Source organism: Oncorhynchus masou, chromosome 28 (assembly GCF_036934945.1).
Source record: "Oncorhynchus masou masou isolate Uvic2021 chromosome 28, UVic_Omas_1.1, whole genome shotgun sequence".
Lineage (NCBI taxonomy): Eukaryota > Metazoa > Chordata > Actinopteri > Salmoniformes > Salmonidae > Oncorhynchus > Oncorhynchus masou.
The window spans coordinates 52,765,973-52,782,999 of record NC_088239.1 but is presented as its reverse complement, the minus strand read 5'-3'; the positions used below and the strand labels follow the sequence as shown (position 1 = coordinate 52,782,999).

At 42.1% G+C, this 17,027-nt stretch overlaps 1 protein-coding gene and 1 pseudogene across 1 annotated transcript; both read right to left on the bottom strand.

Moving 5' to 3' along the window:
- Positions 1–24: 24 nt before the first annotated feature.
- On the bottom strand, positions 25–4,193 carry LOC135518624 (spindle and kinetochore-associated protein 1-like). Its single transcript, XM_064943780.1, has 7 exons — positions 4,065–4,193; positions 3,026–3,117; positions 2,739–2,863; positions 2,518–2,615; positions 2,061–2,195; positions 1,775–1,944; positions 25–1,576 (listed from the first exon to the last, which is right to left on the bottom strand). Exons 2-7 carry the CDS (start codon positions 3,111–3,113, stop codon positions 1,428–1,430), a joined length of 765 nt encoding a protein of 254 aa, XP_064799852.1. The 5' UTR covers positions 3,114–3,117; positions 4,065–4,193; the 3' UTR covers positions 25–1,427.
- Positions 4,194–6,858: 2,665 nt separating this feature from the next.
- Positions 6,859–15,112, bottom strand: LOC135517014 (SWI/SNF-related matrix-associated actin-dependent regulator of chromatin subfamily A containing DEAD/H box 1B-like; annotated as a pseudogene).
- Positions 15,113–17,027: the final 1,915 nt, after the last annotated feature.

The following is a 17,027-nucleotide window of genomic DNA, read 5'->3' as shown; positions in this document are numbered from 1 at the left end:
TCATTGGCATGTATCCAACTGAAATTGTTAAGTTTATTGAGACAAAAAGTTATTCAGAGCCATTACACTCATTTCCAAAACAATAAGGTAACAATAACTGCACTTGTTTTGCAAAGCCACATTTATCTGTTAATACTGACGTGGTCTACTCTTGACATTTTAATACTTTTGATGTGGATTTACAGTACTCACAGAATTGAGGTCAGGACAGATACACAAAAGTATGTGTACACCTGCTTGTCGAACATCTCATTCCAAAATCATGGTCATTAATATGGAGTTGGTCCCCCCCTTTGCTGCTATAACAGCCTCCACTCTTACGGGAAGGCTTTCCACTAGATGTTGGAACATTGCTGCCGGGACTTGCTTCCATTCAGCCACAAGAGCAGTAGTGAGGTCGGGCACTGACGTTGGGCGATTAGACCTTGCTCGAGGTTGGCTTCACAATTCATCCCAAAGGCGTTCGAAGGGGTTGAGATCAGGTGTTCTGTGCAGGCCAGTCAGGTTCTTCCACGTGGATCTCAACAAACCATTTGGACCTCGCTTTGTGCACAGGGGCATTGTCATGCTGAAACAGGAAAGGGCCTTGCCCAAAATATTGCCACAAAGTTGGAAGATTGTCATTGTATGCTATAGAGTTAAGGTTTTCCTTCACTGGAATAAAGGGGCCTAGCCCAAGCCATGAAAAACAGCCCCAGACCATTATTCCTCCTCCACCAAACTTTACACATGACACTGTCTAGGCATGTGACATGTATGTAGCTAGTCCCTAGTTCAACGTAATGTCTTGAACGAGGGCAAATGTGACATCCAAAATAAAGATGCCTAACTGAAACTGGTGAAATGTTAACTTATACAGCTAAAATTAGTAACCAAAAGGATCAAACATCAAATCAAACACACAGTGCCCTTATAAAAACAAATGCACATCCTTGTAGGGAAGAATAAGATACAACTTATTATGTGCATCAAGTGGTACCTGGAAAGAGATTCTTACACATTGCACACAATTGACATTAATATAATAACTGATCCAAAAGATTTGTTTAACTATTATTTAAAAAATATATATTTATTGCCTTTCTACCTATATAAAACATGGTTGTTATGGACAAAGTCACATTGATCATCACATTGATGATACGATTCAAATGAGCTAATACACGCTTTGAATTTAAAAATAAGTTGCATGAATGAAACTACGTTCAAATACTAACCTCCACCCACCCCCAAACCATTATTCTTCACTAGGTACATATACGTTTTGAGCCACAACCACTATTCTCAATATAATTATTTGTTGTATTTTCACCCCTCCCTAGGTCAATATGACAGATGTTGTAGCCGATCATGCTAGAGACAGAGGACAACTCAATATATTCAGATCATGCTCAGTGACAACCCCCCTTTCTCCATCTCTGCTCCTTTCACAGCAGGACGTAGCGTGTGATACCTCCCCCTCGCTGTTCTCGCAGACGCTGGCAGTGACGCAGCATGCTGAGGATGCTCTGGAAGCGCTTGTCCACCTTCATCTGAGTGAACTCTTTAATATCAGCCTCTACAATGAAAAACAGACCTGTAGGGAACACAGAGGGGTAGTGTGATAGTTTGTTTCCATTAGTATGCAGGTTGTCATAACAATGCCATCTGGGTTAGAGAAGATAACGGCCCTTGTTTAGAGACAATTACTCAATGCAATGACCAACCTTGTTGTGTGTCAAAGGACAGCAAAACAGAGAGCCTTCTTTAGAACAGAGTAGTTTGAATGAGGTACCTTTTGTGTCCTTGTTCTCTTCCTCCTTATATCGTTGATGAAGCTTGCGTGTGGCATTATTAAGGGTTTTTGCTGGCTGGTTCAAGATCTTGTACTTCCCTGTTATGGCTGTGTTAATGCTTTCCACAGCAGTGTTTAGCTGTTCATATGTCAAACGGCCTTTCATGTACCTAGAGAGAGAGGGTTACAGAGGAAAGATCTTACAATAACAATAAAGGAAAAAAACATTTAAATAAATTAAGCTGCATTGCAGTATGTGGATATCTTGCTGCTGAGGAAGACTCACTGAGGGATGGTATCAAACTCTGGGCTGGTGATGAATTCCATCTCTCTGATCTGGTTTTTGGAGGTTTTCCTGGTGTGAACCTGCTGGACTGCCTGCACATTCACAGGTCCACTCTGACCCGCAGACCCTATTCCACTGGGATATCAAAGGAGGGGCAAAATAGAGGACAACACATTTACTTGGTTTGTACTCAGTAGCTTCTCCTCTGGGCTCCCAAGTGGCGCAGCAGTCTAAGGCACTGCATTTCAGTGCTAGAGGCGTCACTACAGATGCTGGTTCGATTCCAGCCTGTATCACAACTGGCTGTGATTGGGAGTCCCATAGGGCGGCGCACAACTGGCCCAGCGTCGTAACGGTTTGGCCATCATTGTAAATAAGATATTTTCTTAACTGACTTGCCAAGTTAAATAAAATAAAAAATGACATCCTCCAACACACACACACACACACTCCTTACTGGACTGCTGGCTGTCCCTTCCTGGGCATGTGTGTGGGCATGTTGTCCCTAAGGTTCTTTCCATCCTGCACATCCTCCTCAAAGAATCCCTCTAGTTCCTGTGAAACAAAAAAATAATTTTACACTGACATACAGTACAAATAGCATACTTAAAGATATTGCAATCCAGACAAGCTAAAAGGACCCATCTAAAAATGTATTGTGAAGAATGCATGTAATACCTTTAAATGCTTCAGTAGGTCTTTTTGGCGGGCAACACTTTTCTCAAACTGGTCAAGGAGTCCATCTATTGCAAGGATATCTTGTCCTATCTTCCCTAGAATGACCCGCTTATCTTGATCTTTTGCTGAAAATAGGGAATAATTCATGATAAGTTTAAATTACATATGCAAAACCATTGAGTTCCTGTTCGCTGAAACAGTGTTTAAATACATAAAATAACAAGATAGATAGAGATCTATCTATCTATCTATCTATATATATACACACACATCTCAGTTCATCATACCAATTGTCCGCAGCTCTAAGACACGTCTTGTGGATGAAATCCTGTCATTCAAGTGCAGGGTTATATCCTCAAGCTCACAATGACTCATATTGCTGAAAAAGAAAATGGGTTCAATAAAATGATAACATTTTATTCATTTTCAATAAAATGAAAAAAAAAAGGCACAGGCTGGAAGACTTCCTACTGTTCAGTCAACGTTCATTTTGACATTTGAATCTTGAAGAATGCCTTTGCCTAAATGCCTCATGGGCTTATTAAATGTCTCCCACTATCATAACCCAAAACATAACGGTTCTTTACCCCATTGTTTATTTTTGTTGTCGCTTGATGTCTTATATCTCAAAAAACAAAGCTTCAGGAAAACAATGCCTTTCTAAAGACGTTACAAGTAAAGGTTGCCAATAAAGAACGTATTTGAAGCTTTACAACATTCTTACAGTAGTTAGTTATATGTACAGTTTTTTTTGGGGGGGGGGGGACTAGCTAGGAAGTGGAAATACATAGTCAACCTCCTAGACTGCCAATCCTATCTAGCTCAATATATGAATTTTGAGAATAGCTGGCTGCATTCAACCACATTGAGTTCAATCATGAACACTTACTGACAATTACGGCTGCTTCGCGTGATGTATTGTTGTCTCTACCTTCTTGCCCTATGCCAAATAATATTTGTACCATGTTTTGTGCTGCTACAATGCTATGTTGTTGTCTTATGTCTTTACGTATATAACATAGTGTTGTCTCTTGTCGTGATGCGTGTTTTGTCCTATAATTTTATTTAACCCCTGCCACCGTCCCTGCAGGATGCTTTTTGGTAGACCGTCATTTTAAATAAGACTTTGTTCTTAACTGACTTTCCTAGTTAAATAAAGGTTAAATAATATTACATTTTTAAAAATGAGGTCACAACGATGGCTAGCTAAGTTAGCTAACGTGAACTAGCTAGATAGTTAGCTAGCTTATCTGAATCCACACTGGCTCAACCGCCCAGTTAGTCAAAAACACGTTAAAAATCAAAGTAACACTGAGAGTAACTTACCTAAAGTTATCAACTCGGTAGTTGACTGAGTGTTTCCGAAATAGCTAATGTTCTGTTCTTCAACCTCCCTCACGCGGGCACGATTCGAATCTTACCGCTGTCTTCAGAATGATCACTGCTGCAACGCAGCTACGCAGCCAACCAGACGGAATGCCCTGCCAATCTTTAAAACAGTAACATTTCCTCAATGGCAACATTTGTAGAATAGCATGAGACTGGCTATACATCTGCACATGGTCTACCTGCCCCATGGCAACATTTGGAGAATTGCAGTAATTGTTTTCGTAAAATGTTTTTAATAATTGACAGGGGGGCCTTGCGAAACTGAAGTACCCCACTGCAACCATGGCTCTGAATACCCTGATAAATCAACAACCGTGAGGACCCCTCCAGACGAATAGATAAAGCCCCAGTGATACCTTCGGAAGAAGGAAAAGACAGCGGAAGTGTGTGCTGAGCTCAAATGAAGCACACAGTCGAGCTCCAGTGGCAAGAAAACGTATGTGAACCCTTTGGAATTACCTGGATTTCTGCATAAATTGGTCATAAAATTTCATCTGAACTTAATCTAAGTCACAACAATAGACAAACAGTCTGCTTAAACTAATAAACAATTATACGTTTTCATGTCTTTATTGAACACACCGTGTAAACATTCAGTGTAGGGTGGAAAAAGTATGTGAACCCTTGGATTTAATAACTGGTTGACCCTCCTTTGGCAGCAATAAACTCAACCAACCGTTTTCTGTAGTTGCGGATCAGATCTGCACAACGGTCAGGAGGATCTCTACACTTTTCTCCGTTCATCTTTCCCTTGATCCTGACTAGTCTCCAAGTCCCTGTCGCTGAAAAACATCCCCACAGCATGATGCTGCCACACCATGCTTCACCATAGGGATGGTGACAGGTTTCCTCCAGACGTGAAGCTTGGAATTCAGGCCAAAGTGTTCAATCTTGGTTTAATCAGACCACAGAATCTTGTTTCTCATGGTCTGCGAGTCTTTAGGTACCTTTTGGCAAACTCCAAGCGGGCTGTCATGTGCCTTTTACTGAGGAGTGGTTTCCTTCTGTCCACTCTACCATAAAGGCCAGATTGTTGGAGTGCTGCAGAGATGGTGTCTTTCTGGAAAGTTATCCCATCTCCACAGAGGAACTCTAGAGCTCTGTCAGTTCCCATCAGGTTCTTGGTCACCTCCCTGAAGAAAGCCCTTCTCCCCCGATTGCTCAGTTAGGCCGGGCAACCAGCTCTAGGAAGAGTCTTGGCGGTTCCAAACTTCTTCCATTTAAGAATGATAGAGGGCACTGTGTTCTTGGGGACTTTCCATGCTACAGAAATGTATTGGTACCCTTCCCCGGTCCTGTGTCTTAACACAATCCTGTATCTGAGCTCTATGGTCAATTCCTTCGACCTCATGGCTTGGTTTTTACACTGACATAGAAACATCAAGAATGATCAATGGAAACAGGATGCACCTGAGCTCAATTTCGAGGCTCATAGCAAAGGGTCTGAAAACTTATGTAAATAAGGTATCTGTTTTCAATTCAATTAATTTGGTAAAATTTCTAAACTGTTTTCCCTTTCATTATGGGGTATTGTGTGTAGATTGCTGAGGATTTGTTTTTATTTCATCAATATTATAAGGCTGTAACATCAAATTTGAAAAGTCAAGGGGTCTGAATACTTTCCCAAGGCACTGTTGTGGGAAACCTGTTTTGATCATAGTTGGAAAAGTGTGTTTTATAGATTCACTTTCGTCAGCATTGAAAAACACATTTATTTAATGTCGTCTGTACCATGGGAGACGGTAAACAATAATTTAGCATGCAGACATGTAGACATTTTATAAACACAGTGTACAAAAATAAACGCATAACATTTTTCTGCACGTAAATGGTAGGCCTATATGACGCAATGACATAAGTGTAAAACCACACAATGTTCAAAAACATGAAACAAAAGAAAATGCAAAATGTGGCATGTCTGAATTGGTAAATGGTAAAGTATGCGCTGGGAAAAGTGGAGTCTATCAGAGTGACCAGTAGTGGTCTTATTTTGATTCATTGTATTTATTAAGAACAGCGGAAGATTGCAGTGAGCCTCAAAATAATCCTTACATCCAAAGAAGTTTTGTGTTTTGAACTTCGGAGTAGAGCACCCGTCAAAGGACTCATCTCAGGGGTGACGACAGATATTCAGGTTGAATATCCGAAGAACATTCCTGGTGTGGTTGGTGCCCGTCGTCTGACCCGCTGGGTCAATGGAGAAAAATAATTAAGTCTGTCGGTCTGGTTGTTTTTTGATGAAGAGCAAATATCTACGCATGTGAAGCTTGGTTATGTAAGATACGCCGTAAGAGTTTTCGTTCCCAAACCACTGTAGTGTAAGAATTGTAAAGGTTTTGTCAATGTTTTAATTGTGAGCAGACGGACAGAGTATATTGAAGAACAGTGTGTAGAAGGACGACGGTGTTTGTGGTGGGGTTCATGATCCCGAGTTCCTTTTTGTGTGAAGGCCAATTGTGTGAAGGCCAATATACCATAGAAAAATATGATGCCTTCAGAAGGGAGGCCATGTACTCTGGTATCGAGTCCTCAACTCCTGACAAATAAAATGCATCTAGTTTTAGCCCGTAAAATCTATAATCAACTGTCAGAGACCATGTTCATTGGCAGGCAATATGAAAATGAACGCTGTTGTGTTGGTATGAGCATGCGAAGTACAGTATATTGTGGTTCATGTGAGTTAGGAGTGGGCAGTGAGCTCACCATCCTGGGACTGAGGCAGTCATGTACTCTATAGAGTCCTTAACGCTCGATGACGTTCAATGTCCTACAACATAAAGGTGACATAATTTTACAATTGGGCATATAAACTCACATCTAGTGTATGAGCAACACAAGCTCAACGGAAGCACACAAAAAAGGCACATAGCCTGGGTATGATGGGTAACGTTAGCAAAATGCTTGTGTGTAAACAGTTTCCCCCTCCTCACTGACCTTGTGACAGCAGTCCTCTCCCTGCCTATCATTATAGGGGTTGCATTCGATGTCGTGCAACATGACCGTATAGGCTGAGGTCAGGTTGATGCCCAGGCCTCCAGCCTTCGTAGACATTAAGAACTCAAAATATGTCAGCTCTGTCTTGCACTGGCCAATTAAAATGATTCTACAAGAGGATGGGAGAGACTTGGGAGCTAAAGAATCGGTTTGCTTTTCACTCTTTTCACTCAATTTTCACTCAGAAAGCATACGTTGGCACTCATAACACACTGACCTAAAAAACACTAACAGGGAGCATTACATAAATTAACTTTTCTCTTTTAAGTTTGAATGATTTTTCACATAAATCAGTATTTCATTACAGAATAAGAATAACACCTTTTCATTTTATTGACTATAGTATATGTAACAAGAATGAATCAGAAATGCAGCAATTTGCTTCAATATACTTTTTTTCTCTATATCTTTGCATATAGTAATTTACTTGTGAAAAATAAAAAGTTGAAACAAAAAACAAATTCCTGAAATTCCAGGGCTTCAATAATAATTACAAAAAACAACATGTATCACCGCCTGGTGCGGCAACTGCTCCGCCCACAACCGCAAGGCTCTCCAGGGGGTAGTGAGGTCTGCACAACGCATCACCGGGGGCAAACTACCGGCCCTCCAGGACACCTACACCACCCGATGTCACAGGAAGGCCATAAAGATCATCAAGGACAACAACCACCCGAGCCACTGCCTGTTCACCCCGCTATCATCCAGAATGCGAGTTCAGTACAGGTGCATCAAAACAGGGACCAAGAGACTGAAAAACAGCTTCTATCTCAAGGCCATCAGACTGTTAAACAGCCACCACTAACATTGAGTGGCTGCTGCCAACATACCGACTCAACTCCAGCCACTTTAATAATGGGAATTGATGTAAAAAATGTATCACTAGTCACTTTAAACAATGACACTTAATATAATGCTTATATACCCTACATTACACATCTGATATGTATATACTGTACTCTATATCATCTACTGCATCTTGATGTAATACATGTATCACTAGCCACTTTAAACTATGCCACTTTGTTTACATACCCTACATTACTCATCTCATATGTATATACTGTACTCGATACTATCTACTGCATCTTGCCTCTGCTGTTCTGTACCATCACTCATTCATATATCTTTATGTACATATTCTTTATCCCTTTACACTTGTGTGTATAAGGTAGTAGTTGTGGAATTGTTAGGTTAGATTACTTGTTGGTTATTACTGCATTGTCGGAACTAGAAGCACAAGCATTTCGCTACACTTGCATTAACATCTGCTAACCATGTGTATGTGACAAATAAAATTTGATTTGATTTTGTATTGTATAATCACTTATACTGTACAGTACTGTGAAGGTTCTAGTTCTACCCCTCTCTCCTGCATTTGGCCACAAGTTCTCATCAACATCACATCTTATGTCTTCTCTGGCGATGCATCTTGGAAAGTATCTTCTGGAATGCCTTATCCAACCCTGGCAGTCTTCAAGAGAAGTGTCTCCACACCCTGGCAGTCTTCAGGAGAAGTGTCTCCACACCCTGGCAGTCTTCAGGAGAAGTGTCTCCACACCCTGGCAGTCTTCAGGAGAAGTGTCTCCACACCCTGGCAGTCTGCAGGAGAAGTGTCTCCACACCCTGGCAGTCTTCAGGAGAAGTGTCTCCACACCCCCGCATTCATGGCATCCAGTAAGGACATCTGGTCATGTGGATGGTGGTCATAAACCTTCCACCTCCACACTGAGAAAAACTCCTCTATGGGGTTTAGGAAGGAGGAGTATGGAGACAGGAATAGTACTGACATCCTGGGATGTGTATCAGTCTGTGAATGCCACATTATCCCACACAACAACGAAGGTAGGGGAGTTCCTTGCCCCTCTCTCCTCCGCTGGCACAAGATGATTATGCAGGTCATCCAGAAAATAAATTAGCCTCTCTGTATTGTAGGAGCCAATGAGTGGTTTGTGTAACAGCAAACCATCATTGGACAGTGCTGCACACATTGTGATGTTAGCTCCTCTCTGGCCTGGGACATCCACGGTCAGCACAACGATGTGCAGTTTTCCTGACTTCCATCTCCATTACTCTCTAAAATACAGTAAATCCACAGTTGTACAGCACTTTACATTATGAATAGCTGTGTATGTACCCTGTTTTGGTTATTGAACAGACAACTTACCTGGACATATTGATACCGGAGTTCTTTCACACGTTCACTGTTTCACCCTTATTTTATGTTTCTCGAGGACTCTGGCAATTGTCGTTGTGCTGACCGTATTCACATTCCCAAAAGTGATATTGTCTGCCAGCACTAGCAGTTTTGTAGTCAACAATGGCAATTTCCTGCGCACCTGATAATATTCTGTCTCTCCCTCCTGTGGGACGTAACCCTTGGATCCTACTGAAAAACACAAAACAATCAATATATTTAAAAATGTCAGTACATGTAAAAATGTGAACATACTGTAATATGTAGTTCAATTATCATTGAAGGATGCACATCTCACCTGTTGTTTTTACGGAAAATTCATACTATTGATGCAACTGTTAAATGCTGCAGATTTGGTTGCACTTTAAACCAGCCTCTCTCAGAGAGACCATGGTTTACAACATGGTCAATAATTGTGGCCCTTATCTCATCAGAGACCACCACTCTTGGTCTTCCTCTCCTTTGTCCTACATGCATTCTCCCTCTCCCTGCCACTCTTCTTTCCCTACCAACCTGTCTTCCTTGATTCATGTTTCCGAACTAAATCATTCCGAAGCCATCCTCTTTTGTCTGTTTGGTAACGAGACTAAAAACAGGACACGTGGGTAGGCTTTCAGCTGAAATTGCCATCAGCTGTGTTTAGAATGATTAAATATTCTGCTGAGATTTTCTATATGTTTCAATCTGGTTACTGCAGAAATGCACAACCTTTGCCATCATTCTGTTTTGAATGTGTTTTTAACAGTTTTGGAAACACTATCAGCATTTGTAAACATGTGCTACAAATATATAGTTTTGCAGGTGGTGGAGTATGAATGAGAAAAGAGTTCATGGATTTCGGAGAATGTGGTCATTGAATGCATTTTGTGTGAAAGCAATGAAAAATGATTCACAGATTGGTCCACATACACTTCTGTTTCACTGACTGTGTGAAGAGTTTTGACAATGTGACTTCAGTTGACCAATGCATGTTAGCAAATTTGAAAAACTAAGAATTTTTCAAGAATTGTGATTAACAGTTAATGTCCAGATTAATGTCCAAAGTCCCAGCCTGTGACCATTTTCAGTCCAAACTACGTATCAATCAATTCCTAAAAGGCAAAAGCCTTTCATATCCTATTAGGGGGAAGGTTAACAGCTCAATGAAACATAACTCATTTGATAGATTGTTTCTAACCATGTACAGCCTCTGCTATTGGCACTCAATGAAAAGCATAGTAAGGTAAGTTTGGTAAAAAATGATTTGCCCTGCGAGATGTAGCGACAGAGTACAACGCCCTGATTCATCAGACAATTCCTACCTGTCAGACATGGGTGTTGACCCATCCAATCGAATGTAGCGATGCTTCACGTGCTTCAGGAACATTTAGAATGTCCAGCATCATGGTGAACTGGCTGAAAAGCACCACTCTATCCCCCTGACAGAGGAACACAGTCACTGTGATTAATGACTACTGGACTGGAGGGATCAGAGAGAAATGTGGTTGACTGCATGTTAGAAGAGGAAAAGCCAAGGAAAGAGTGATTGTGATTGAGAGCAGGGAAGAGATGGGGTGTCTGACAAAGGTAGAGGAACGGGGAATAAAAGTGACTGGTTTTATGGGGGGGAGAAGAAACCCCCAGGGAGGGCGATGGAGAAGGCTATAGCTGGTTCATTACAGGTGAGGCATACTAGCGCATAATAAAGAAGCTGTCTCCATTTGTTCAACTTCCACTCCACTTTCACACCTTGTTTTTGAGAGAGGTGAGAAGCTGTGTGAGCAGGCTGAGTTTTCCTGAGTCCAGGAGCATGTCTGTGTTCAGCTGATAGTCTTGTACGGACGGGTACTGCAGACAGAGCCGGTGCAGCTCAAAGTCTGTCATGACGTCCATATCCTCCTTGGTCAGCACTGGGTCTGCGTCACGGTGGGTCGGGTCAAGAGTCAAAGCAATTACAGACTGACCAAAACACACTGTAATACCCTTAGCTTCCAGAAGCCCCATCAACAGCAGTTGCTGTAGTGGTAGCAGTAGACGAAACAGCAGTAACTTTCATATTAGTGGTAGTGGAAGTAGAACTGCCAATAGCAGTTACAAACTCATTCAATAACTGTAATTCTCTTAAAACAGGTAAGTGTTCAGGCTTGACCTTGAGCATGAGTCACTCATAGCAGTCAGTTTAGTAGTGGTATAATGCTACCGGTGCAGCAGTGGATAATTGACCATCTTTTTCAATTGTTTTTATTTATTTCACCTTTATTTAACCAGGTAGGCCAGTTGAGAACAAGTTCTCATTTGCAACTGTGACCTGGCCAAGATAAAGCAAAGCAGTGTGACACAAACAACACAGAGTTACACATGGAATAAACAAACATACAGTCAATAATTCAATAGAAAAAGTCTATATACAGTGTGTGCAAATGAGGTAGGATAAGGGAGGTAAGGCAATGAATAGGCCATAGTGGCAAAATAATTACAATATAGCAATTAAACACTGGAGTAATAAATGTGCAGAAGATGAGTATCATCCCATTGGTCAGTTCTCTCTCTCTGAAGACACATGGACACATGCTATGGTCTTAAATCAGTTAACCTGTGCATCTTAAAATTGAACTTGTTTGGCTTTTTAGTATTCCCTTAAGTATATTATCACTTTTCAAATGACCAAGATATCTTTCTCTCATTATTCCTCTCCCTAACATACTCTCTCCATTGGTGGATCCCTACAGCTTCTGCATCAAGGTATTGTAGAGCTGCTGCTTCTTGTCACTCATGGCACAGAATGTTGGTCATACACTAGACAACTTCTAAAATCTTAACTTACATCAGCATCCCCCCCCCCCTCCCCCCCATGACAACCGAGAAAAGCATGGCAGGATCAACTGGGGAATCATTGTGTATTGTGAGCACCCACGTCCTGGGGTTGAGGATGGACGGAATGAAACATTTGGGACAAAGAAATCAGGATATATGAGCACGTCCAAGTTGTTAAGATTTTAGAAGTTGAGGCTATTTCCTTCTTCTTCATTGGCTGATTGCTCCCAACTCATAGGAATCCCCACCCAGTTGACTATTTTAAGATAGTGGAAGCCCTCAATGCCAAAACATATTATATCTCTCTCTCATCAGTGCATTCATTTCAACCTAACCATTATGAAACTTCTATTCAATCAAATAAGCCTCATGGAGCAAATTAGCAATTCAATGTTTTGTTGACCAATTTCGACACTCTCATTGACCCCCATACAAAAATTCCTCACTTTGTGGGTTTATTTTCATGGACAGATTTTGGGCAGAGTAAAACCTATCACTTCACCTCTTCCTCTCTGCTGTTTCAACCAAGATGACCAATGAAAGCCCTCCCTCTCCCGGTGCCTCGAGCAATGTACTGATGTTGATGGCCAAGAGGTGGCAGTAGAGCAGCGAAGCTCATGTTCTTCAGCTCATGCTCGGCGTTCTGAGCTTTCGGGACAGGCTGCGGTCATTGGCGATAGTCAGAGCGTAGCTGGCAGCAGACACACGGCAGCTCAAGGAGCCACACAAGGTTCCCACAAGTAGTCTGTGAGGCATGGCAACCACTTGACTACCATGAATAATGAATGAGTCACAGGTTCAGCTTACAAAGACCTTTTCAGGTTCAGTCAAACGCTGAATATATTATCATTATTGGAGTGTTAGCAGAAACCTGGCTGGGGTGACTTACACGGCTGATGGTTTTACAAGATCTCCACTAATTCCCCTGGATATTTCCAGAGGCACTTAGGCTAAGTGTCTCGCTCAGAAGACACCCAGCAGTTAGCTAACACAGTAGGATGTGAACCTGTAGTCTAATAGACTCGAGTGTACTTCTGTGTATAGTCATTCTTACATAACCGTCATTCTTCGATTTTGGACTTACGGGAAATTATTATGTTGTAGTCGACCCATTTGTTGAGAATATCATATCGAAGGAACCTGCCATCCCCCACAGACCATATACACACACACACACACACACACAATATAATTAGGACAATCTAAACTGAATCTATATTTGGGAATCCTTTCACTTCTGGTGACTTAAACCAACAGGTTGAAATCTGTATAATCAAATCAATGTTAAGCCTTAACCATGATGGCGACAGTATGATGTGTCCCACCACTCAGAATGAACAGATGAGTCACTCACCATAGTACACCAGAGAAGCAAGACCGAACAAACAGCTGATTGAAGACGGGACAGCCGGGCATTTGTGCAGTTGACTCTGTTTCCATGGTAACGTGGATTCTTTACAATTGTTGTTCCTTGCTTTAACAAGGAAACAGGAACGAGATGGCCTGGATGGTCTTCCCCCAAACCCTGCCAACAGAAGACAGGAGGTGGTTCATTACAAACACTGATTTACAGAGACTGGATTGGCACAACAAAAAGAGAGCCCCGCTTCCCAATCACATCAACACAGGATTTCATCTGTTGTCATGCCATGTGTGCCGAGTCTTAGAGGAGCTGAAATAAACTGTTGGAGACTGGTCAGGAATAACAACTCGCCATTTCATCAGCAAGGATTCCACTCAGGTTGTTCTGGTATAGCAGAGTCAGACAATTTTGACCAATTAGCTGATAAGGCTTCAACTGGAACCTGGAGAGGTCAAAGTAACAGAAGGATGTGTGTGTGTGTGCGTTCAAAACTGCCTCTGTACATCAAATCAAATCAAATGTTATTGGTCACATACATGTGTTTAGCAGATGTTATTGCGGGTGTAGCGAAATGCTTGTGTTTCTAGCTCCAACAGTGGAGTAATATCTAACAATTTCACAACATATACCCAATACACACAAATCTAAGTAAAGGAATGGAAGTAAGAATAGTTATTTCCGGCTGTATGTAATGACACAAAAATGTTCTGGACTAACAATGTAAGGAATAATACATTAAAAAAACAAAATACTGCATAGTTTACCAAGAACTAAAAGCAAGGCAGCCCTCTCTGTCAGTGCCATTGTCAATTATTTACATGTATTAGATTGTGTTTGTCTATGAAAATCATTCTACATAAATATCTGAATGTGTATGTCAATGAGATGAGTATAAAACCAGCAGCTAAACCCACTTGCTGTTGAGGATCTCAGGCTGTTTCTGGAAGCCCTTGTCCCTCTCCACCGCTTGAGTCACGTCCTGCATCATCTTGTTGGTGATGTTCTCACACTTGGTCAAGAGGCTGCGCGCCACGTCCTGTTCCCTCAGGACCACACAACAGCCCTGCACCAGGTCAGTGGAGAGGCCGTTCCCTCCGTTGAGAACAGCCACCTGAGGGTACACACACACTTTAGACAAATTAGCTTTTAAGGCTTCAACTGTAACTTGGAGAGGTCATAGTAACATAGGGAATTCAGTAATGAATCACGATGAAAAGAAAACTGTGTGTGGGTTCATACAAGTTTTTTGTGCCACTCACCAGAATCTCCCACTCGTTAAATAGGCACAGCTCGACAATCCTCTGGGCCTTCTTCACAGAGCAGCCAGAGATGAGAGACAGCTCAACCGGCGATGCCTCCTGGAAAAACCAGAGGATCTGGCCCTTCACATTAGACCTTGTTCCAACCTCCTGATCTGAGCCTGAGGCATCCAAGTTCGATCTCCATGCCCTCAGCAGACACATCAAAGACATCACTGGCCTCGTCCTCAGAGCTGGTGCCTGGATCTGGAATCACCTTCCTCCTTTTGTCTGCTCCTTCGGGCAGCCTATTGAAGGTCTTAATTATGCTCCCATTGGTAGGCTTGTGAGGTAGTGATGGGGATGACCAGGGAGTTTGGCTGCTTGGGCTGCCTGGCATGCTGAGGTTTAGGGGGGAAAACTAGCTTATGATGATGCCTGGGTGTATTCTTGACTGGACCTCTCTAAGGAAGGAAAAATAATCAGTCTACAGGACCTGGGAGGGAATTTGGGCTACCTATGGCTTCAAAAACTTTTTTCTCAAATAAATCAAATTGGTGCTATTCTTTTAACACATGAAACTATAGGGCTACAAGACAGAAAAGGATTTAACTAGTTACCTAAAATAATGTACATGTTTTTGTTTTGTATAAACAGGCACACATAACAGACACACACACATGCACCATGAAACACAAAACTCTCCCCCTCCTCTGAAAACTTGCACAGTGCTTATAGGATTTCCTCAAAATGTCTACCATGCTCCAGAAGTGGTTCTCTAAGCTCTTGTGTGCATGCAAGATAAGACAAACAGATGCCGTTGTAAACCAAAACCACACAATTTTTGTCAAAATAATTATTAATATGCAGCTCCCACATTTCAAACAATTTTGGTTCACATTTGCCAACATTTAAGGCATTGATGAATGTGTTGTGGAACTGCAGTGACAGAGAACACAGGCACTGTAGAGAGGGATTCTACAGCCTTAGTCTGTAGAACGGGGAACTAAGTCTGCAGCTCTTCCAGCCAGACTCTGGACCCTCGTCCTCAGAAACATCTGTTTGGTTGGACAAAAACACACTGGCGCGTGAAGTCCGAAGGCAGACAGGCCAATTAGAGTGTGAGCTCCTCCCTACGCAAGCCTAGCCCTCTGTACTGGAGATGACAAATAACAAATGAACAAGCAAGATGGCAGTATATCATCTTGGTCAGGGAAATAAACCGCTAACCTCAAGGTCAAAACTCCAGGTGGGGCACAGGGCTCTTGTGCCCTTGAGCGCGGCACTTTAGCCAAATTACTTCAGTAAATCTCTAGCTCAACACAGATGACTCACACGTCAGGTGTAAACTGAGTATGCACCCCCACCCTGGTTTGGGGGTGTCATGGAGGCTGAAGGAGGTATTGGACTGCAGTCAGGTGGACTCTAGGACCGGGACGAGACCAGTATTGAAATATTTTTTCCAACGCACAAATGTCTCACTGGATTACAACATGATGTGGGTTTCCAGCATTAGGGCTGTTTTCCTAAAGAAGTTAAATCTGCTTTGTGTTTTGTTTCCTTGCCTCGATACCAACGAGTATTGTGATACTGGTATTGTCCTGGCCCTAGTGGACTCACCACTAAATCTTCCTGGAGGGCTGGTTTCTTGCTGGAGTTGGATGCCCCACTCTCCTGGGAGCTATTGCACACCTCTAGTCTCCTCTTACAGGCTGGGTCTAAAACAGGACATTAAGGGGGGCATATTAACACACCATGAACATCACCACACTGCCTCTAATTTGTGTTGCTGGGAATAGAAACCCCAGAGATGAATTGCACTTATCTCAGTTAAACTTATCTTTCATGTTTACGTTTCACTAACTCATTGAATTCCATGTCACAGAACAAGACACAGCAGACCCCATCCCATTCCATGGTATTGATCAAAGAAAACATGAGCTTTGGTAACATTTTCCTCAAAATCTTGAATATTGTGTGTACAGTATGTGTGTAATGTGTTTGGCATAAGATCCCCCTAATCACTTGTACATGTCTTGTGTTGAAGGTATGCTGCAGATAAGAGGGCTGATTTCCTCAGCCCTGTGTAAACCTAGAGTGGTGAGGTCTGATTTACAGTATTTAGATGAGTTTGGTGACTAACATACCTCCCAACAACATCATGGATGACCCAGATATCTCCTCATCTGATTCAGAGTCTAGTACCACACTGTCCATGCCTCTCATTGAGCCAGGCTCTGGGGGACATTTGGGCTCTGAGGTCTCCAAGACAACAGTCTCTGCAAGTGAAAAATGTCAAAGAAAAAGACTCACAA